Consider the following 22,117-nt stretch of genomic DNA (forward strand, 5'->3'; position numbering starts at 1 on the left):
GCGTCTTGTAGAGCGAAAAATACGGTAATTCCCACTGAAACCACTGGGTGCTTAATTAGAATTGCATTGCGTCCTTTTGTTTATTTCAAAATTTTATAGCCCTTTTTTTGCAACCTCGGAACAGTAAACAACGTAATAACAAAAAGTAAAAGTAAAAGACAGCTGTGCTCTTTTGCCATCCCCATCAAACACTGCCTGCCACCGCGGCTGGTGAGGGGGGGACCCTGACAAATTTATTCAGTCTCTCCCCTCCCTGTTTATTATGCTCGGGTTGTTTTCCAGACTTGCTGCGCCACACACCGCGCGAGTTTTTAACAGGAGAGAGGGAGCCTCGTTTCTTCTCTTCTTGTTAAAAAGGAGTACTTTCCCCTTCCAACCAAAGCGGCCAGGGTTTTATGGCCTCCTCTTCCTTCTTTCTCAAGAGATAAAGCACAAAAGCGCAGCAGGAGTCGGAGAGCGCAAACAAAAGGGACTTTTCCGAGCTGGAAGGAACATTGCCCGGGTCCTCTTGCAGCTCCTTCCTCCACCGCGAAACGTCAACCTGGTTTCTATTTCTCATAAATAGGACACGGAGGGTTGAGAAAACTACATGTCCCAGCATCCCTCGGGTGGGGGGGGGGACCCGGTGCCATTAGGGATGAATGGTGTTGACGTTGGTAGCAATGGAAAGTCCTGGGCGTGTGAGTGCGCTGCGCTGCTGGGCTTCCAGTAGGAATTGCTAGGAAGTTTGGGGAGGCTCTGGGGGTCGTAATCTCTCTGCGCAAAAAAACCAAAAGCCCTTCTTGCAAGCAAAACACACACACACACACACACACACACACACACAAAGGGAAGGCCTGCCTGAAGTCACTTTCTACAGGGAAAGTCTGTTTTCATCTTTACTTCCTGGTCAGAGAGTGGAGGAGCAGGAGCGCAAAAGAGAGAAGAATTATCCAACGCTTGGAAAGCGCGTAAAAGGTGGGTTTCGCTGGGTTCAGGGAGACGGGCGCGCGAGGCGAGCGCCCCATTTTTCTTCACCACCCCCTGGCTCTCCCCATTGCATGGCCGGGAGCGGCTCTTGGAGTTCCTCTGCAGCGCTTGGTTAGCCGAACAAGTCTGCCGCGATGTAAATAACAAAACGCCAAGCAGGCAAGGAACGGGTGGGGACCCTCTCCAAGGACGGGCAGAGCGAGCAGAAAGACCTGCCAACGTTGGCTCTCAGCGTGAGCATCTAGGTCTGGGTGTTATGTGAGTGCCCTGAACGGGTGGACAACTTGTGACCCCCCCCTCCAATGTTATCGGACTACAGTTTCCATCATGTCTGACCAAGCTGGTAGGAGCTGATGGGAACTGGAGTCCAGCATTTGGGTGGCCCCCGTTCCTCCACCCCTGGCCTTGGCTAGAAATGTGTTCAGATGGACTGGAGAGTTATCAATATTTTCGAGACCACCGTAAGATATAGGAAATAGACGTGGGTTGAAACTGGGAAAGCTGGTTTCCGTGCTTTAAGGAAAATTCATGTTCCTTTGCCTTATATAACAATATTTCTCTTTTTCTGGGAGGTTACGCTCAGATGTTGTTGTTGTTTAGTCATTTAGTCATGTCCGACTCTTCGTGACCCCCTGGACCAGAGCACACCAGGCACTCCTGTCTTCCACTGCCTATGCTCAGATACATTCCTCATTAGGAGAGACAACCTCTTAAACTCCTCATGCCCTGAAACTAGAATAAACTTGTTCCAGGATTTGATTTCACTTCTTCAATCCTGTTTGACCCCCCAAAAAGGCAATGCGACAACCATTAAAGGTAAAGGGACCCCTGACCATTAGGTCCAGTCAGGGGCGCCGACTTATAAAAAATATTGGGGGGGCCCATACCGGGGTCCTGCCCCGGGAAGTTTTCTAAATTTTAGATGAAAATTAGTGAGTTTTAAAGTTTTTTAAAAGTATTTTAGAGTTATATGATCAACATTAGAACCCCGAAAACTCGACTCTCTATAACTCCACACTCCGGGAAACTCGACAAGCCTGAAACACTTTTTGGCTTTGAAAAAAGAAACAAAACATAAACACGCACGGTATTTTCGTAAAAAGCTAATTTAATTTACAGTAACAATTATGCTTATAGACTATTACAGAGCAGTGAATATATAGCTCTGAAAAGACTGAAATGATATTTAAATAAATCCTAAACTATCATTAAAAGAATAAAACATAAAATATTGCTGTCGCACAGTAATAGCACTTTGATTAATAAGTGAAATAGCTAATTTAAGCTTACTTTGAATAAGGCTGAGGGTTCATTAAATAAAAATAATATCTCAAAGTTAATGCTTTAATACAGTTAATAAAGTTAATACAGTATGCCTAATACTGTATGTAAATACTGTAATACTGTATGTAAATAACGGGCTTTAATTGGGTCTTACACCCTAAAAATATTTAAGTATTTGAAAATAACAATTACAGTACTATAGTAATATAGAAATACAGTACTAAACTAGTACTAATATTTCGAAACTGAAAATTTAACATTCTGTATGTATTTAATTCTCTATTTTATAAAGATTTTTAATATCTGACAGTGAGTTTGGAGTAGCCCAATGCAAAAATCCTGAGGATCCATGTGGATCCATGCTTTGTAACCACGTTTTTGCACCACTGTGACCCTAGGCAACAGTGGGTGCGTGATTTTTTTGGTGCAAGATGTAGCCATGGACATGCTATGTGATCTGATGGTGAATTTGGGGTGACCCAATGCAAAAATCCTGAGGATCCATGTGGATCCGTGCTTTGTAACCACGTTTTTGCACCACTGTGACCCTAGGCAACGGTGGGTGCGTGATTTTTTTGGTGCAAGATGTAGCCATGAACATGCTATGTGATCTGATGGTGAGTTTGGAGTAGCCCAATGCAAAAATCCTGAGGATCCATGTGGATCTGTGCTTTGTAACCACGTTTTTGCACCATTGTGGCCCCAGGCCACAGTGGGTGCGTGATTTTTTTGGTGCAGGCTGTAGCCATGGACATGCTATGTTATCTGATGGTGAATTTGGGGTGACCCAGTGCAAAGATCCTGTGGATCCATGCTTTGTAACCACGTTTTTGCACCATTGCAGCTCCAGGCAACAGTGGGTGCGTGATTTTTTTGGTACAGACTGTAGCCATGGACATGTAATGTGATCTGATGGTGAATTTGGGGTGACCCAATGCAAAAATCCTGAGGATCCATGTGGATCCGTGCTTTGTCACCACGTTTTAAATGGGGAGGGAAGGAAAAACACAGAAGGGACAAGAAGCACAAGAGGGGTGTGCGGAGAAGCAGCTGGCTAAGAATGCAGGGAAGGAGTTTAACGGGGTGGGGGGGGAGGAAAGGAAGGCAAAAGTCCCGGTCCCCCCAAGCCAGCCCTCTCTCTCTCTCTCCCACCTGCGAGTCCCTAGAGCACGGAGAGGAGGAGGTGGTGGGCTGGAGCCGGCATGCAGTGTGACTAGGAAAGAATTAGAAGGAAGGACTCGATCCTTTCCTTAACCCTCTGCTTGCCAGGAGGGCAGGGGATTCCCTGCTCTTTGTTGAGTTTGAGCAAACGCAGCAACAGAAGCGGGTGGGCAGTAAGACCCTGAGGCAGAATGCAGGAAAGCAGCAGCTTCCGCCTTCCCTCCGCCCGACCGCCCGATCTTATTTTTGCCTGATTTTTGCCTATTTTTGCCCCTGCGCTCCGGCGAGTCAGCTCCAGGGACCACACATTCGCTCAATAACACGCACAGACATTTCCCCTTACTTTTTAGGAGAAAAAATCTGCGTGTTATAGAGCGAAATTTACGGTAATAATTTTCTTAAATTATTGGGGGGGCTGAGCCCCCCAAACGAATTTTTGAGGGGGCTCGGGCCCCCTCAGGCCCCATGGAGTCGGCGCCTATGGGTCCAGTCGCGAACGACTCTGGGGTTGCAGCGCTCACCTCGCTTTATTGGCTGAGGGAGCCGGCGTACAGCTTTCGGGTCATGTGGCCAGCATGACTAAGCCGCTTTTGCCGAACCAGAGCAGCGCACAAAAACGCCATTTACCTTCCCGCCGGAGCGGTACCTAGTTATCTACTTGCACTTTGACATGCTTTCAAACTCCTAGGTTGGCAGGAGCAGGGACCAAGCAACGGGAGCTCACCCCGTCGTGGGGATTCGAACCGCTGACCTTCTGGCCGGCAAGTCCTAGGCTCTGTGGTTTAACCCACAGCGCTACTCGCGTCCCGTGACAACCATTATACTCCAACAAATCTAAACCCTGGTTCGATCAGGAATGCCTCGCTATGAAGCGCACTTTGTTGGGAAAATACAGGAACTCTTTATCAAGGGAAACTTCCTTCCCTCTACATACACTGTAGACAGGGCTGGCCCATCCATAAGGTCAGATGAGGCGATCACCTCAGGCAACAGGGTACCTGGCGGGGGGGGGCACTCCATTTTGGGGTTTGCTTCAGGTGCCAAAATGCATTGGGCCGGCATTGATTGTAGAATATAATTTGCCATTGAGACAGGGCTGGGGCTCTGCGAGAGTGTTATTCATCAAATGCTGCATTCTGAAATTTAACATTATGCCTTCAGATTGTTCTGCTTCAAGAATTATCTTGTTTTTTTCAAAATCCAGTAAGTTAGCTGTACAACAAACATTATGATACATACAGACACACACACATGCTTCCTCTGGTTACTGACCTAGTCAGCACCACTATTTCATGGTACAAGTGCCACCTGCAAGAAAAATTTAGGAAGAGGAATAACAGGTGGACACATACACTTGTAGGACTTTCCGTATTGTTCTAAATAGTGTTAGAAGCTGTGAGCCCCAAATCTGAGCATTTTACTCCAGTATACCTGAAGGAGCGTCTCCACCCCCATTGTTCTGCCCAGACGCTGAGGTCCAGCGCCGAGGGCCTTCTGGCGGTTCCCTCATTGTGAGAAGCAAAGCTACAGGGAACCAGGCAGAGGGCCTTCTCGGTGGTGGCACCCACCCTGTGGAACGCCCTTCCAGCAGATGTCAAAGCGATAAACAACTACCTGACATTCAGAAGACATCTTAAGGCAGCCCTGTTCAGGGAAGTTTTCAACGTGTGATATTTTAGTGTATTTTTGGTTTCTATGGAAGCCGCCCAGAGTGGCTGGGGAGGCCCAGCCAGATGGGCGGGGTATAAATAATAAATTATTATTGTTGTTGTTGTTGTTGTTGTTGTAATGCAGAAAAGAAGGGGTTCTGGAGAGTAGGGATGAGAAGAAGGTGTTCTTTCCCCTTTCTTTCTCCCTGAAATATAGTGTTTAGTGTATCCAGGGTGTACGTCCCCTGGATACAACCCCAAGGATGCCTACTGTAAGCTGGCAGAACTTGGCAGAGGCCAATTTGCCCTCTCTCCTTCCTTCCATTTTCTCCCCTCCCTACAACTAACATCTAATATCCCATATCTCGTGTGTTGTCAGCCATTAACTGGTTAACTCACTGTGGTTGCTTCCGCCTTGTTCCCTCACTTTTTACATACCATCCACATCAAGCTGTCATTCAATCAAGGACACCCTATATTTGCTTTGCAGTTCTTCCTTCTCTTCTCAAATCAAAGTCCAACTTCTCCCTCCCTCCCTGCCCTGAAGAATTGAATAGTGGGGTTTTGTTTTGACAGGGACAATGAATTCTCAGGCAGGTGAGTCCGTCGCAGCTCAACCCAAATTCCCTATAACGTTTTCAGTGGGTGTCACTTTATGGTTTAAAATATATATTAAAACATTAGCTACATACCACCTAAAATGTAGGAATGTTATAGTGCAATAATATTATAATTCTCTTTGGTCACAGACAAATTTGTATGCTGTTTTTATTGTTTTCCTATATTTTAATGTTCTACTGCAGGGCTTCCCAAACTTGGGTCTCCAGCTGTTTTTGGACTACAATTCCCATCATCCCTAGCTACCAGGACCAGTGGTCAGGGGTGATGTGAGTTGTAGTCCAAAAACAGCTGGAGACCCAAGTTTGGCAAACCCTGTTCTGTCACTAGTAAGTTGCCCAGAGAGCATTGCTATTGGGTGGCCTATACAAATAAATAAATATACAGGAAAAGTGATTTGAGCTCAGTTTATTTATTTATTTTGTAATTAATAAGAGTTGGACAATGGCTACTTAACAGGTCGAGGAAAGGAAAGGAATGGCCTACCTTGGTTGGTCTTCCATATGGCGATGCCCTAGAAGACACTGGGGCTTTTCCTAGTTTGGGAAATAGCAAGTGCCCAAGTAGGAACCTAGGCTTCAGGCAAATTCATGGTACTCTCCGCAGTGCCCTCTAACTCAGTTGTGGGTGTGGACAGACACCAAATGTGGGGTGGGTACATCAGCAACTCCTCATAACCTGGGTCTTTGCCACCCCAAGCTAGTCTTCCCCCTCAACGTGAAGGACCAAGCTGGCAGTGTGGGCCCTGGAAGACCATGCCCTCAGAGCCAATGTGCTGCAGTGAGTGGAATATTCCACCTGGAATAAACCATGAAATGTAACAGGGTAATCATAATACCTATCTATCTGAAGAAGTGTGCATGCACACGAAAGCTCATACCTAGAACTAACTTAGTTGGTCTTTAAGGTGCTACTGGAAGGAATTTTTTGTTTTGACTATGGCAGACCAACACGGCTACCTATCTGTAACATAATACAGTGGTACCTCGGGTTAAGTACTTAATTCATTCCGGAGGTCCGTTAACTTGAAACTGTTCTTAACCTGAAGTACCATGTTAGCTAATGGGGCCTCCTGCTGCCACCATGCCACTGGAGCACGATTTCTGTTCTCATCCTGAAGCAAAGTTCTTAACCCAAGGTACTATTTCTGGGTTAGCGGAGTCTGTAACCTGAAGCGTATGTAACCTGAAGCGTTTGTAACCCGAGGTACCACTGTAATAATTTTATTATTTATACCCTGCCCATCTGGCTGCTTTTCCCCAGCCACTTTGGGCGGCTTACAGCTCATAAAAAATGGTAAATCAAAATAAAAAATTCCTGATACAGGGTTGGCTTCAGATGTCTTCTAAAAGTCAGATAGTTGCTTATTTCCTTGACATATGAGGGCGTTCCACAGGGCGGGTGCCACTACCGATAAGGTCCTCTGCCTGGTTCCCTGTAACCTCATTTCTGAGAAGTGAGTAATCCTGGGAAGTCAGAAAGTGAAACGGAATAAAGCTCCTTGAGGGAAGGACAGGATAAAATTGTGAACAATAGGGCTGGCTTTGCCACTGGCTACTATTTTGTTGGGTTTATTTAAGATATTTTCAGCCCACCTGTCAGCCAAAGGCTGCCCAACATAGCATACAAAAATAACAAAACAATAGAAATAAAACAACAATAAATATTAATCTGTTTGAAGCTGTGGTTTGTAGCAATCTACTGGATGTGCAGTGTGATTCCTCCTCTGCATGGAACTGTAAAAGCTTCTTGAATATATAGGGACTCTGGTTTTGCCCTGTTTTGTCCTCACAACAACATGTGAGGTTTTAAGTAAGTTGTAACTCAAAATCACCTGATAATTGCACAACAACCAGTCATTTTTCTCTGTGGCCCATACAGGCTTCCCTGGAAAAGAGAAGCTGATAACACACTGGAAGATGACTCTTCAGCCCCCAAATACGGACGATATCTCACCCAATACTCTACAAAATGAAACGGAAGAAACCATAGAGGATTCCTTGTTGGAAAAGCCCTTGGAGTCTGACAGAGTTCTGCTGAAAATGGAGCCCAGTGGCCCTTCGGGATGCAACACAAGGCTTTCCCCAGGTTCATTTAGCATATCTGGCCGTTCTGAAGAGAAAGATGTGGTAAACCCATTAGGTGAAAGGACTGGGTGTGTAGCCCAAGTTACCCGGCAATATTCTCTCGCAGAAGAGGAAAACAATTTGCTCAACACTACTCTAGAACAAAAAATGAGCTCAGAGGACCAGCAGAGCCTTCACTCCTTGGAACAACCTGAGGGAAGAACAGAGGACTTAGATTCTGACGGAAATTTCCTGAAAATAGAGACAGGTGGTCCTCCAGGATGTAGTATATTGCCTTCCTCAGGCATAGATAGTTTATCAGACAGTTTTGCACCTGAAGATGCGGTAGGTTCCTTAGATGAAAGGGCTGAATGCTCAACCCAAGTTGGCCTACAAGATTCTCCAATGGAAGAGAAGAACAGTTCGCCTGAAACCATCCTTCAGGAAAAAGTGAGCAAAGTGAGTTTGCTCAACACTACTCTAGAACAAAAAATGAGCTCAGAGGACCAGCAGAGCCTTCACTCCTTGGAACAACCTGAGGGAAGAACAGAGGATTTAGATTCTGACGGAAATTTCCTGAAAATAGAGACAGGTGGTCCTCCAGGATGTAATATATTGCCTTCCTCAGGCATAGATAGTTTATCAGACAGTTTTGCACCTGAAGATGCGGTAGGTTCCTTAGATGAAAGGGCTGAATGCTCAACCCAAGTTGGCCTACAAGATTCTCCAATGGAAGAGAAGAACAGTTCGCCTGAAACCATCCTTCAGGAAAAAGTGAGCAAAGTGAGTTTGCTCAACACTACTCTAGAACAAAAAATGAGCTCAGAGGACCAGCAGAGCCTTCACTCCTTGGAACAACCTGAGGGAAGAACAGAGGATTTAGATTCTGACAGAAATCTCCTGAAAATAGAGACAGGTGGTCCTCCAGGATGTAATATATTGCCTTCCTCAGCGATAGATAGTTTATCAGACAGTTTTGCACCTGAAGATGCGGTAGGTTCCTTAGATGAAAGGGCTGAATGCTCAACCCAAGTTGGCCTACAAGATTCTCCAATGGAAGAGAAGAACAGTTTGCCCGAAACCATCCTTCAGGAAAAAGTGAGTTCACAGAGCCAGCAAAGGGAGCACTCCTTGGAGGACCCTCGTGATTCAAAAGAGAATCTGTTGGACAAGGAAAGAGAAACAGTTGTTCAAAAGCCTGAAGGCCCTGGATTGGAAAGATCTTTGACTGAAGGTAAGACTGTAGGAACTATTCCACGCTAACTAACCTTGACTGCATACACATATGAAAGAGACCAGTCTAAAATTCTGCACTAAAGAATCAGATCAGGACCAGTGGGTTTAAATTAAGCACCTGGAATAAAGTACTTAAATGTATAAAACTGATTCTTGTTGCATTATTATTTTTTAAAAGTTGCTCCAGCATGGAATGTGTGATGATTGGTGTGTTGTTTGTTTGTTTGTTTGTTATTAAAGTGGAAGAGGATAAAGCTCATATATTTTAAACAGGCAGTTAGCTGTTAGACGTGGAGGTCAGAGGAATAGACTAGAATCATAGAATCATAGAATCATAGAGTTGGAAGAGACCACAAGGGCCATCGAGTCCAACCCCCTGCCAAGCAGGAAACACCATCAGAGCACTCCTGACATATGGTTGTCAAGCCTCTGCTTAAAGACCTCCAAAGAAGGAGACTCCACCACACTCCTTGGCAGCAAATTCCACTGTCGAACAGCTCTTACTGTCAGGAAGTTCTTCCTAATGTTTAGGTAGAATCTTCTTTCTTGTAGTTTGGAACCATTGCTCCATGTCCGCTTCTCTGGAGCAGCAGAAAACAACCTTTCTCCCTCCTCTGTGTGACATCCTTTTATATATTTGAACATGGCTATCATATCACCCCTTAACCTCCTCTTCTCCAGGCTAAACATGCCCAGCTCCCTTAGCCGTTCCTCATAAGGCATCGTTTCCAGGCCTTTGACCATTTTGGTTGCCCTCCTCTGGACACGTTCCAGTTTGTCAGTGTCCTTCTTGAACTGTGGTGCCCAGAACTGGACACAGTACTCCAGGTGAGGTCTGACCAGAGCAGAATACAGTGGCACTATTACTTCCCTTGATCTAGATGCTATACTCCTATTGATGCAGCCCAGAATTGCATTGGCTTTTTTAGCTGCCGCGTCACACTGTTGGCTCATGTCAAGTTTGTGGAAACACATACCACTCCTGACCTGACTTTTGGTAATCTTGTTCTGTACTAAATCCCTTTAGTAAACTTCAGGCCAGGGTGGATTTGATTTAAATCAAATCAATTTAAATCACGATTTAAATAATTAGTAAGACTTGATTTAAATCATTATTATTTTTTACAGAAAGACTCATTCTTGCTGGTATAATCTTAATATTTACAACCAGATGAAGGTTTCATTTTTGGAATAATAAATTTTCAGAGTAGTTTTTACAGTTATATAAAAAATTACTGATTTGTTTATACTGTTAGAAATACATTGACAGATAATTATGAAATTATTGTGAGGTTTAATAAGTTAACTGTTTATATTTGGACAACCTTTCTGCTGTAATTTATTGGAAGGAGAAAGATAATCATTTCCTTAATAACAATTTAAACAATTTATTTAACTGAAACAATAACATTATAGCATATGTATCCGTGTCTGTTAACTGATGTGGTTAAATGATTTTTTATATAAAAAAACTTAGACTGAATTTTAGCACACATGAAAAACTTAATATTTCCTGATGAATAGCTTTTGGACTTAAACTTAACTTAAATAGAAAAGTATCTTCAGAATTTTTTTTCTTCCAAAAGCATTTTATTCTAAAAATCCAATTTAAATAACAAAAATCTGATTTAAATTTTTTTTTTAAAAATCCAATTTTTTTTTAAAGCATTGATTTTTAGCCACCCTGCTTCAGGCTTTTGTCTGCAACCATGAGGCCAAAATATCCATGAGTTATATCCAACATGACCACCCCACTTGCAGAACAGATTTCTGCTTGCTCACTTACTTATTTATAAAAAATATTTATATACAACTATATGACAAAAATGTATCAAAAGTGGTTTGTAGCAATTAAGGTAAAACCATACAATAAAAGCACAAAGAGTTAAAAACAATCAGGTTAAAAACAGAGATCAGTAGCCCATTGTATGGGGATTGTATTCTTGATTGCCTACATAGGCCTGGCAGAATAGAAGATTTTTCAGCAAGCGTTTCACAGCTGGCACAGATTCTGCTGAAATTCTGTTGTGAGAGTGGAATACAGCTTGTGCCATGTTGACTGCAACCCTTGCTCTTTTGAAATACGAATGAAAGTTATGCATGTCCATATTGCCACCTTTGGTCGGGCAAAATAAAGGATGGGTTGGGCAAAAATACGGAACAGGTCAGGACAGGATTGTGGGGGCTAAAAATTACTTTACCTGGTGCAGAAATGACATTTAAGTCCAAGATGGGGGGGGGGGGACGTGTGCTACGAGAGTGCAGTTAAAAGCATTGCCACATTGGAAACGAAACTTACGCCCTACTTAAATCTCATTTTCCAAAATACCAGAGAGCAAGAATTTGAGCTGACTTAGAAGGGAGCTTTCAGGGCAAGCGCCCTCACGTTTTAGCTAGTACATTACATGATTTCTTTTTCTTCTGGTCTTGCTTTTGGGCCGACTGGCCTTCTTCCTTGCTGGTATTTCTGGTAACGCTGATGTGCTTCTCAGGGCACACGGGATGCAAAGCGGAGGCTGAGCCCTGCGCAGAAGAGGCAAGCCATCTGAGCGCAAGAGAACGACCGATGGAGCAGCCGGGTAATGGTGAGAAAACCTTTGTCCTCTGCATAGCAACGAAGCTGATCAAATGAATTTTAATTAAGAAATGACAAAAAAGGAAATTAAATTAAATTAAAAGGGCTTGTATTGGGAATGTTACTCCAGTTTTTAGTATCCAAAACTGTCTATTCCTTTTCAGCCAGGGTTTCTTGTGTAAGAAAGGGGTGGGGCATCTCTGTCCCACTGGCCGAATGTGATCGTCCAGACCCGCCCCTTCTCTCTCTCTAGCCCTTGGGACCCCAGGTCACATGCTTAGCGAAGTTTTTAGTTTTAATGTATTTTTAATCCTTTGTTGGAAGCCGCCCAGAATGGCTGGGGAAACCCAGCCAGACGGGTGGGGTATAAATATCATCATCATCATCATCACCATCATCATCATCCCTGCCCTATACCCCCCTCCCCAGTGCTTCTGCCCAGGCGGCAGCAGTGATGGCATGGTGGGTCTGCTATGTTCACCTAACCTTTGGTCAGTTGCTTTGCTACTTACCAGGAGGGAGAGAGAGGAGGATGGAGGTGAGGCTGGCAAAGTGCAAACTCGGCCGCAGAAACCATGGATGGGTTTGGCTGTTTCACTTGCAACATTCCCACCTCACCAACACCTCTTCTCTCTCCTTCCCTCTGCCTCCTGGTAAGCAGCACCAACATGACCGATCAGAGGTCAGGTGAGCTTTCATGCGGCTAGAACATGGGTAGGCAAACTAAGGCCCGGGGGCTGGATCAGGCCCAATCACCTTCTAAATCCAGCCCGTGGATGGTCTGGGAATCAGCATGTTTTTACATGAGTAGAATGTGTCCTTTTATTTAAAATGCATCTCTGGGTTATTAGTCCAGCCCCCCACAAGGTCTGAGGGTCAGTGGACTAGCCCCCTGCTGAAAAAGTTTGCTGACCCCGGGCTAGAAAAATAAGAGCCACAGACATTGCCCTGCTCATTTTATTGCTGACTTCGCTCCCCAGTTTTGTCTCTGGCCCTGGCCACCACTTGCATGTGGCTCCTGGGAAGCTGGCCATGGGGCAGAGCTGATCTTTGACAGCAACTTTGCTGCCGATGGAACCTGGTGTGTGTGTGTCAGAAGGTGGCAGCCGCCTTTGGAGTATGAAATATTTTCAGTACAAGGTGAAGCTAGTCTATGCTATCCACCGTGTGTTGCCCTGAGTCTATTGCCATGTGGACTGAATGAGTTTTATCGATTTTAAAATAAAGCTTTTTATTGATTTTCACAATGCAACAGACAACAATTTCATTGATAGCATTTTTTTATCCTGCTCTTCAGCTGGGGAGTGGGGAGAGGGGAGGGAGACTTCCTTGAGTGGGTTACAAATATCAGTGATGATAAGGCATTTTGTGGTATATCGGGCTCCTTTCTGAATCACGTTTTTCTGTCTTTCATGGTCTTCAGGTTTTGTGTCCCATGGGTTTGCTCTGGGAGCTGCGGTGCTTTTGGCTGCTGTTTTTATAAGCGCCTCTGGCTATCTCACGTCTCCCCCCCTGAATGTGCCCACAAACCCAGTTGTGGAGGCCTTCCTGTCAAGATTTGAACCTTTGAAGGAGAGCTTCCCGGGTCAGAGACCTTACCTGTGGGACCGGGTCCGGAAAGTCCTACGGAAACACCTCAATGCTTCCCGCCACACGGAGCCAGCTATCTTACTCCTTGCCTCTGCGCAGGAAGGCAAAGCAACCTTGAAGTGCCTCAGCTCCCAGATTGCAGATACCTACTCCTCATCCCTCGGTGGCAGCACGGTCCAGGTGGATGGAGCCTCGAAATCCACTCTCAGCAGCGACAGGGCCAAGCTGGCTGTCGACGAGGAGCTCACCTCTGGCTTCCACAGAGGGGGGAGGGCGGCCGTGGTGCATCAGTTTGAGTCTCTGCCTGCGGCTTCCACCTTGATCTTTTACAAGTACTGCGACCACGAGAGCGCAGCTTTCAGAGACGTGGCGCTGATTTTGACAGTCTTGCTAGAGGATGAGAACCTGGAGCCTAATGTTGGCCTGCAGACTGTGGAGGAAAACGTGCGGGACTTCCTCTGGGCCAAGTTCACGAACTCAGACATGGCCACATCCTACAACCACATGGACACGGACAAACTGAGTGGATTGTGGAGCCGCATATCTCACCTGGTCCTCCCAGTCTACCCAGTACAAGCCATAGACGATGCTGGCTGCCCTTTGCAAGCCAGAGCCCAGGGCTGAACAAGGCGGGTTTCAGAGGAAAGCCAAAAAACTCTGAAGGATTTGCACCAATCAAGGAAACTTGTTTTTCCCCTACATGACTGTGTGAGCCAAGCAAGGGTCTAGAAGCATTAATGAGGAGCTGGCTGATTTTATATCAATAATGCATTTTGATGTTGGTATTGATTGACAAAATGAGAAGTATATTAACTGTGCTACTTCTGTAGCCGTTTCAGCATTTGTGATGCAATCAAAGGACATTTTTAAAAAAATACTAATGGACAGGTGGGTGGTATTTATCTCTTGCACGTTGCACATCCAGAATGTTTTTTGCCACTGGAGGAAAACAGAATGAATGCAGAGACCCAGGAAATTGCCCTTAGCAAACTCTGCCCTTGTTAAAAGTGAGTTTTGATACAGCAGTGTGCCTAAGTTTTCCGTTATATTGATTAAATCCTCATGTGCAGGGGTGGGGAATATACTCAGTAACATGTATCTGAAATTTGGAAGGCCCTGGTTAGCAGCTTCTATTAACTCTTCACAAGCAAAGAAAAAACAATGAATACTACATCTGTGACCAGCCGTAAAACAGGGAAGGCTGCCTTTCCCTGCAGTATATATCAGCACAGGATCATTCTGTGTGTCTTATTTGGTGCTGACACTAAATCAAAAGCATAGAAAGAATACTATAAATACATAGAAGAAGCAAACGGTGCAGCCTCATTATGGTTCATGTCTGTTGTACTGATAGGGGGGAGACCAGTCCAGGTTAAACTCAGGGTACGGGGGTTCACACAGTTGAATGCAATAAATCGGAAAACTCCTGAAGAATGATGCAACCTTAAACTTGGGTGTGCCTTAGCCAGTTGCACAAATTTCTTTCTTAGGTAGTGAGATGAGTGGAAAAGCAAGTCATGTATGTAAGAAGTGGAGAGCATGGGTAGCTAGGGAGGGAAGTGATGTTGTTTTTTCAATTTAACTTGATAACCTAGCGGTGACCATATCCCCAGACAGTATTTCAAGGCTACACAGAAACCACAGGAGGCAGATAAATGCAGTTGTCATTTCCCCATGTGAAACTGCATAGCATTTCCATTGAATAATACATTTTTTAGAGACAAAGCTAGTCTGGATGAAAGAGGTAAATGCTGGAAGCAGAAATGGTAAGTGGAGTCACAAGCGGGAGAAGGAAATTATCGGAAGAATTTTATTTTATTTTTTAAAAAAGGACTATGTCTTTGTATAGGAGAATCTCCCAGGAAGGCAAATCTGTCTGTTCCAAAGTAACAGAGAACAAACTTCATGCCAAAAGAAGTGTCTCCTTTTTTAAAAATCCTAATGGACATTTGCTGGTGATTTGGTAGAATCCTGGGGCAGTATCCAATACGCTTGTTCCACGAGCTCAAGAATTCCTGTTTGCACAGTGGAACTCTCCTACTCTCTCCCTGCGTGTGCCCTGCCCCCTCCCAAAATCTGCTCTGGAGGGTGGGTGGGGGACCCCTGAACAGGGGGTGCATGAGGAGAGGGAAGAAAAGTTCTGTCAAACAGCCCAAAGTCCTTGTGCTGATGGAACTAGTTCATTGAATACCACCTGCTATAGTTACATGGCAGGTGTCAGCTGGTTCCGTAGCTTGAGTTCCATCAGCACACACCATTCAATCATATTTCAATCATATTCCATCCCTGTATTAACTGCTACATTAATTGTTTCACATCTGCACCATTTGCACTTCCAGTGCCACCTTACGTATGTCTACTCAGAAGCAAATCCCAGTATATTCAGTGGAGCTTATTTCCAGGAAAGGACGCATAAGATAGAAAACTTTCTTTCCTTCTGTTACCTGGCTTTGTCTCTTGGGAAACAAAGGGCAGTATTGTATTAGGCATATCCAGAGTAACCCATGGGAATTACTGAACACGGCTAACTTAAGTTCATTAATTTCAGCGAGTGTAACTTGGTTGGATACAACCCGACTATTGTCTCCTCGCTTGCAGTAGAAAGGAAAACCATCACAAATCATTAAGACTGTGCATGCTGCTTTCTTTAAAGGTTCATATAGCTTGAATCCAGCTGTTTTGTGTCTCCAATCAGAAGGCAAGTTTTGTGTGTCTCTCTGTTCAGAAGGCAAGTTCAGGTTCTTGGCTGCCAAGCCAAGAACAACTCACCTAGATTATTTTTGATTTGAAGTCGAACATGGAATTGCCGTCTGAAGGAACCACACTTGAGAATAGCATTGCCAACCTAACAGGAGTTTGAACTGTAGCAATGAGCACATCCATCTTATAAAAAACTTTGCCTTCTGATTTCTGCAAATCAAGTTGCTGCTAAAGGCACAAAAGCAGCTACATTTTGATCAGTTAGCAACACTACTGGACAGCAAATAAAGAAGTGCAATTTTGTCATTTTAAGTAACACTGAAAATCTAGTCAAATAGATATGAGCTAATAAAGGATAAGAATGAAGTGCATTAAAAATATTTTTGATCTTTGTGTGAAATAAAAGTCAAAGTGGAAGTTATCACATATTACTAGTGACACTTGGGTATTGTCCACAGTTTACCGTGTGTTTGCAGCAGTTTGGGTTCCCATTTCATTTGCATACACGACGTTACCCTCAGACAACAGCATTCTCATTGCTTTCCCCCTGTAAATTTAGGCTTAGTATGAGGATAATCCAAGAAGTTGGAGGAAACCAGGCTGCACTCCTGCCGATCAGCTGAGTCTACACAGCGACATCAGCTGATGAACAGGTGTGGGGTTTTGGGGGGGTGGTGGTTTTGCAGGCTGGAAGTTCTGCAATCCTGCCCGGTGCTGGCCAGAAGCAAAAGAAGACAGATTTCCTGATCCTTAAAAAATTGTGCAGAAAAAGGCATTTATGTTTAGCTGTTCTCACCTACTGAAAGTCCCTCTTCCCCAGAGCCGTGAAAGATAGAGGGACAACCCTCTCTGTCCTTCTTTCCACTTGTTGCTCAGCACAAAAAGTCACTGCAGTTTTTAACGTTCTGTTTTACAAAATCTGCAGTGTCAAGCGCATGGTGTTCAAACTTCCTTCAGGGAACCCCTATTCCCATCTGAACTTTTCCGTTGAGGAGCTCTTGCATGTTTGCCGCAGAATACCTGAACATTGAGGATCCTGGGACGTCATCTAGGGTGGCGCTGTCCGATCAAGTAGACCACTCATTTTTGCCCCAAACGAACTGAGTCTCTGCTAACACAGGCATATCTTCAGAAATGGACAGGGCCAGAGGCAAAATGGGCAAGAAATATACATTTCCCCCCTCTGTAGAATAAGGTAGTTTCTGCATGCCTTCATGCCCGGTGCTTTTTTTTTCTGGTAGTACTCGAGGGTATGCAAAAAAATGTCAAAAGTGTGACGCTTTCTGGTGAAGACAGGCACCTTTTTGTTAGTATTTCATGCTTCCGATGTTGCAGATGTGATTGGTGTAATTCGCATGCCTGTCTGGGAGAGTGTGGGAACGGAGGACAGTCTTATCTCTTCTGCTATGTGTAGTATTACACTGTACTGTTGCTTTTGGCCTGCCTGTTCTCTGAAAGCTGGGGGTTAGCCTCCCCTTCAAATGGTGGAGTGGCCAAGCCACACTATTCTCAAGTACATACATACAGGACACACAGAAATCGCACACAGAGACGGACGGACGGATGGACAGGAATACACTTTTAGCAGAGGTGGGGGATATAAAAGCAGACACACCCAGCAGAGAAGACCACAATGCTGGACCATGAAGAGAGGAACACATTATTATTCTTCTTCTTCTCCAATCACTCGTAGCCCATTAAGATTGTCTTCCATAAATACGGTCTTAACAGTGAGTCTGTAAGTGACTGTGGAGGCCAATTCTGGATCCACAAGTCCTTCCACAGTGGGGACATTGGATTCCGGGTGGGAGTTGATCACTGTGAGGGTTTGCCAAGCGTGCCTTCCTCTTAGCACATGTCTTCTTTTTGTCCTGAGTTCGAGCGTCTTCAAAGCCCATGACACCTTTGGTAAAGGCTGTTCTCCAACTGGAGCGCTCGCAGGCCAGTGTTTCCCAGTTGTCAGTGTTTATACTACATTTTAAAAGATTTGCCTTGAGAGAGTCTTTGAACCTCTTTTGTTGACCACCAGCATGACGCTTTCCATTTTTAAGTTTGGAATAGAGTAGTTGCTTTGGAGGACGATAATCGGGCCTCTGCACAACACGACCAGTCCAACAAAGTTGATACTGAAGAAAGTCCGTTGAGGAATTATTGGATCATTCTTTGTCTAGCTTCTCCCCTTTGACCTTACTGCCTTGGGTGACCCTTCTGGGAGTAAGAGACTCCTGGTGGCTTCACTCACAAGGGTCATAGGAACATGCAAGCCCATTCACTACAACAAAGTGATGATTCTACGAGTGAGCCTGTATGTATACATTGATATGTGCCAATTAGTGATAGAGCACAGGAGATGTGTAGCAGATGTCACCTCCTATTTTGCCATTTAACAGAGGACTGAAGCCTCCAAAGAAAGCCAGAGGAAAGCCGTTTTGTAACCAGTTGTAAACTTGTGCTCTTTCCCCAAGGATTTGTTTTGAGAGACAGTAATGTTATCTCGGAGCCTGTGTTGGAATTGCAACCAACTTTGCTTGGCCTTGTTGACATGTAGGAATTTCTAGCAAAGATACAGTGACCTTGGAGTCTCAAATTTCAGCGGCATCGTGTGCAACACCAAAGTTCAGCACCAGCAGCCTCTTGTCTCCCATTCTACATCGTAGCTGTGGTGCCCCTGAGGCTCCGAACCAGTTGCACTCCTCTAAATCCACCTGTGAACCCCAAGGTCTCCATGGAGGCTGGTGGAGAAGGGAGAAGATTGATAGACTTAAGATTAGAATGCTGGGAATGGAAATGAATGACGATGGACTGTTGACATTAATCCATCCTTACTTACTTTTACCTTTCTGTCCTATTTTATAAATATACAACAATATGAACAAAAAGTCAAAAAATTATAATTTCCCATTTTCTTATCAAAGTGATGCCCTATTATAGTTCGCTCAGGTTGCGAATGTGATCTGTGCGGGAGGCCCGTTCGCAACCCGCAGCATTCACAGCCTGCAGCCCCGCGTCTGCGCACACGCAGGTTGTGATTTGGCACTTCTGCACATGTGCAAAGCGTGATTTAGTGCTTCTGTGCATGCCTGAGCGCCAAAACCCGGAAGTAACACATCCCGGTACTTCCAGGTTTCGGCACATCCGTAACCCAAAAACGCGCAGTCTGAAGTGTCTGTAACCCGAGGTATGACTGTATAGGCTCAGCTTGCTTGAAATTAGCAGTCTTTTTGTCCCTGGGGAGTTTGAGGTACTGCTAGCCTCCCAGGTTCAGGGGAAAAGGGGTAGGAGAGCCTGGTTAATGTGCGTTTTCTCCTCCTAGTCCAGTGCTGCAACAGGGAGGAAAGCCCTGGCCAAACAGCCAGAGAGGAAACAGCAAATAATGCTAAGACTGCAGTCTAAGAACGGCAGTCTCCCCACTGAGTTCACGGGGGACTTACTTCAAAGGTTGTTATTTTACAAGAATCACAAACAGTTCCCACTTACAAAAGAGTAAAGGGAACCTCTTAGCCTGGATCACCCTCTCAGCAACAACCAGATTTCCAGTACTTTGCGAAAGGCTGACACACACAACTTTTACATTCTAGTAAAGGTAAAGGACCCCTGACAGTTAAGTCCAGTCGCAAACGACTCTGGGGTTGCAGCGCTCATCTTGCTTTACTGGCCGAGGGAGCCGACGTTTGTCTGCAGACAGTTTTCCCAGGTCAAGTGGCCAGCATGACTAAGCCGCTTCTGGCGAACCAGAGCAGCACACGGAAACGCCATTTACCTTCCCACTGGAGTGGTACCTATTTATCTACTTGCACTTTGAGGTGCTTTCGAACTGCTAGGTTGGCAGGAGCTGGGACCGAGCAACGGGATTCAAACCGCCGACCTTCTGATCGGCAAGCCCAAGGCTCAATGGTGTAGGCCACAGCACCACCCGCATCCCTACATTCTCGTAATGTAACCATAATACCGCTCTACATGTAGCTTGCTCGTTGTAATGGAGTCCCCCCCCCCACTGTTGTATGCTTTCCTATGCTTTTAAAATGAGTGAAAATGCGTATTAAAAATGAGATCAAAACACAGCTTCTGCAGAGATCAACCCATCAAGCGAGCTGAAAAGCACTCTGCTGCAAAGCAGGGATTTCATGCTTCCTTGCAGGCTCCCTGTACTCTGCTCCAGCCACTTGACTCCATTCCTATTTTTGTCCTTTGATTTGGACCTGTACCAAGCAGCTTCCACTGTTGAAGATATAACAGATCGAAGAAGCACAGGTGGCACCGCCATGCAACACAACGGAAATTCCTGTGGAGGTCAAGCCACCATCCATCAACATGGGCTGTGCAGGCCTGCCCACAAGAGGGCGCCCTGCTCCTCTGCTTGAGAGCAAAACAAAACGGCGTATTTCTGAATGAACAAATGAGAGCATCAGGAAGTAGAGAAACTCTGGTCTACAGTGGTACCTCGGGTTACATACGCCTCAGGTTACATACGCTTCAGGTTACAGACTCCGCTAACCCAGAAATAGTGCTCCAGGTTAAGAACTTTGCTTCAGGAAGAGAACAGAAATCGTGCTCTGGCGGCACGGTGGCAGCAGGAGGCCCCATTAGCTAAAGTGGTGCTTCAGGTTAAGAACAGTTTCAGGTTAAGTACGGACCTCCGGAACAAATTAAGTACTTAACCCGAGGTACCACTGTATTGCTATGGCATTTGCATGCTAGCATGTTCGGCTCTGAAAGGCTCCCATAGCTAATTAGGAAAATATTTTATTTTAACACAAAGATAAATCATGCTATTCCTGCCCCCCCCTTTAAACCCTTGAACTCCTCCAACAGCACACATGTCTACTCAACATCCCACTGCCTTCAGTGGAGCTTCCACCCCACACCCTGTAATTTATGAGTGGGATTGCAACTCCACATGTTTTGCAAGACTGTATTTATTTATCTAAGTATCGCAGTAGGACCTTCCAGGGCAAAACCCTCCCAAAGTAGCCTACAAAACACAATAAAGTTCACATACATTGGTCGGCATCTGTCTGTCTCTAAAAAATATAAATTGTGCATTTTTTTGGGGGGGGGGAATACAAAGATTAGTATCAGATATCTTTTTATCAAAACTAAAAAGCTAAATAAAAACACAGCAGAAATAGAGAGGAGGAGGAGAAGAAGAAGAAGAAGAAAAAGGGGAGAAAGAGGGAAAGAAAAAGAAATCAAGAAAGAGAATGAGAACTTCTGATTCTTCATCTGTCAGCTATCTATAGAAAATTATTCGGTATAATACCGAATAAGTGGTATTATACCGATAAAAACAGAGTGGCTTGCCAAATTATTGGAGTATTACAATATATTCAAAACAATGGGAGAAATGGGAAGGATCTCAAAAGAGAAGATAGACAGGGACTGGAAGGTGTTTAAAGGATAAGATGGATAACAATGTGTAATAGAAAAAGGGGCATGAAATTAGGTTAAAGGTGTGTGAAAGAAAGTAATAGAAGTGGAAAGAAATTGCAATTGAGTAGATTGGAAGTCTAACACAAAGGAGGGGGTGAAGGGTGAGGGGTGGTGGATGGTGATGGGAAAAGGAATTATCTGTGGGACTGAATGTAGGTGTGTTTGAACATTTTTAAGGATTGTATGAAATGTATGTTTGCATGCTTGTATATTCGCAATATGTGTGTATTAATGCTGAATTATTTCAATAATAAAAACTTTTTTTAAAAGGAAAAGAAAATTATTCAATACATCTACTTCAAGATAACACACAAGAAACCCAACTTCTATAAACCAACATTATGTTCAATCCTCAAAACCAGATATCATAAGTTCTGCAAGGAAGCCTTTGGGGCTAGTGAAGAGGTGGCTCCGCCTTCTCTTTGGGACCAGCACAACCCGTGTGTGGCCCCCCCCCAACTGAGAGGGATGGAGGGAGAGAGGGGATGCCACCATTATTGCCCACCAATGAGAGGCTCTGGCAACCGCCTCCTTTGCGAACAGAGCGCCACAGCCCTCAGGTCTGCCGTCCTTGTGGGGCAGCTTTGAGCCTCTTTGTCCCGCCCCTTGTTTCACCTGACTTCACGCACGCCACCCGGTCTCCTCCATCGCACGTCAGACCACTGCGGCTTGGTTGGTGGTGAGGTTTTGGGCTGGTGCGGCCACCATCCTCGTCCCACTGTTCACATTTACGCCCCAGGCACCACCAACCCATGCTATGCAGCTGCCTAAGACGGTTGGGTGGCGCCTTGAACGCCTCCTTCCTGCAACTCCTGCAGCCAAGCTGGTGCCAAACGTGT

General features: G+C 44.9%; 1 protein-coding gene across 2 annotated transcripts; it reads left to right on the forward strand.

The window, feature by feature from the left end:
• Positions 1-51: 51 nt before the first annotated feature.
• On the forward strand, positions 52-16,276 carry LOC309343534 (torsin-1A-interacting protein 2-like). 2 transcript variants are annotated; one of them, XM_081865175.1, is made up of 5 exons: positions 52-957; positions 7,563-7,907; positions 8,556-8,981; positions 11,476-11,568; positions 12,982-16,276. In XM_081865175.1, the coding sequence occupies exons 2-5, from the start codon at positions 7,601-7,603 to the stop codon at positions 13,770-13,772; spliced, it is 1,617 nt and encodes a 538-aa protein (XP_081721301.1). In that variant the 5' UTR covers positions 52-957; positions 7,563-7,600; the 3' UTR covers positions 13,773-16,276. The 2 variants fall into 2 exon arrangements, 1 of the variants encoding a protein (XP_081721301.1); XR_014157323.1 differs by lacking the exons at positions 52-957; positions 7,563-7,907 and having other exon boundaries at positions 8,542-8,981; positions 12,982-14,877; positions 14,941-16,276.
• Positions 16,277-22,117: the final 5,841 nt, after the last annotated feature.

This window comes from Podarcis erhardii (assembly GCF_964252035.2).
Source record: "Podarcis erhardii genome assembly, chromosome: 6".
Lineage (NCBI taxonomy): Eukaryota > Metazoa > Chordata > Lepidosauria > Squamata > Lacertidae > Podarcis > Podarcis erhardii.

Excerpts from the sequence above, each read along its gene's own strand:
- LOC309343534 (XM_081865175.1), top strand. The coding sequence starts at position 7,601 with ATGACTCTTCAGCCCCCAAATACGGACGATATCTCACCCAATACTCTA. Across the intron at positions 7,908-8,555 it reads TTTGCTCAACACTACTCTAG|AACAAAAAATGAGCTCAGAG; the intron begins AACAAAAAATGA and ends ACACTACTCTAG. Across the intron at positions 8,982-11,475 it reads GGAAAGATCTTTGACTGAAG|GGCACACGGGATGCAAAGCG; the intron begins GTAAGACTGTAG and ends TGTGCTTCTCAG.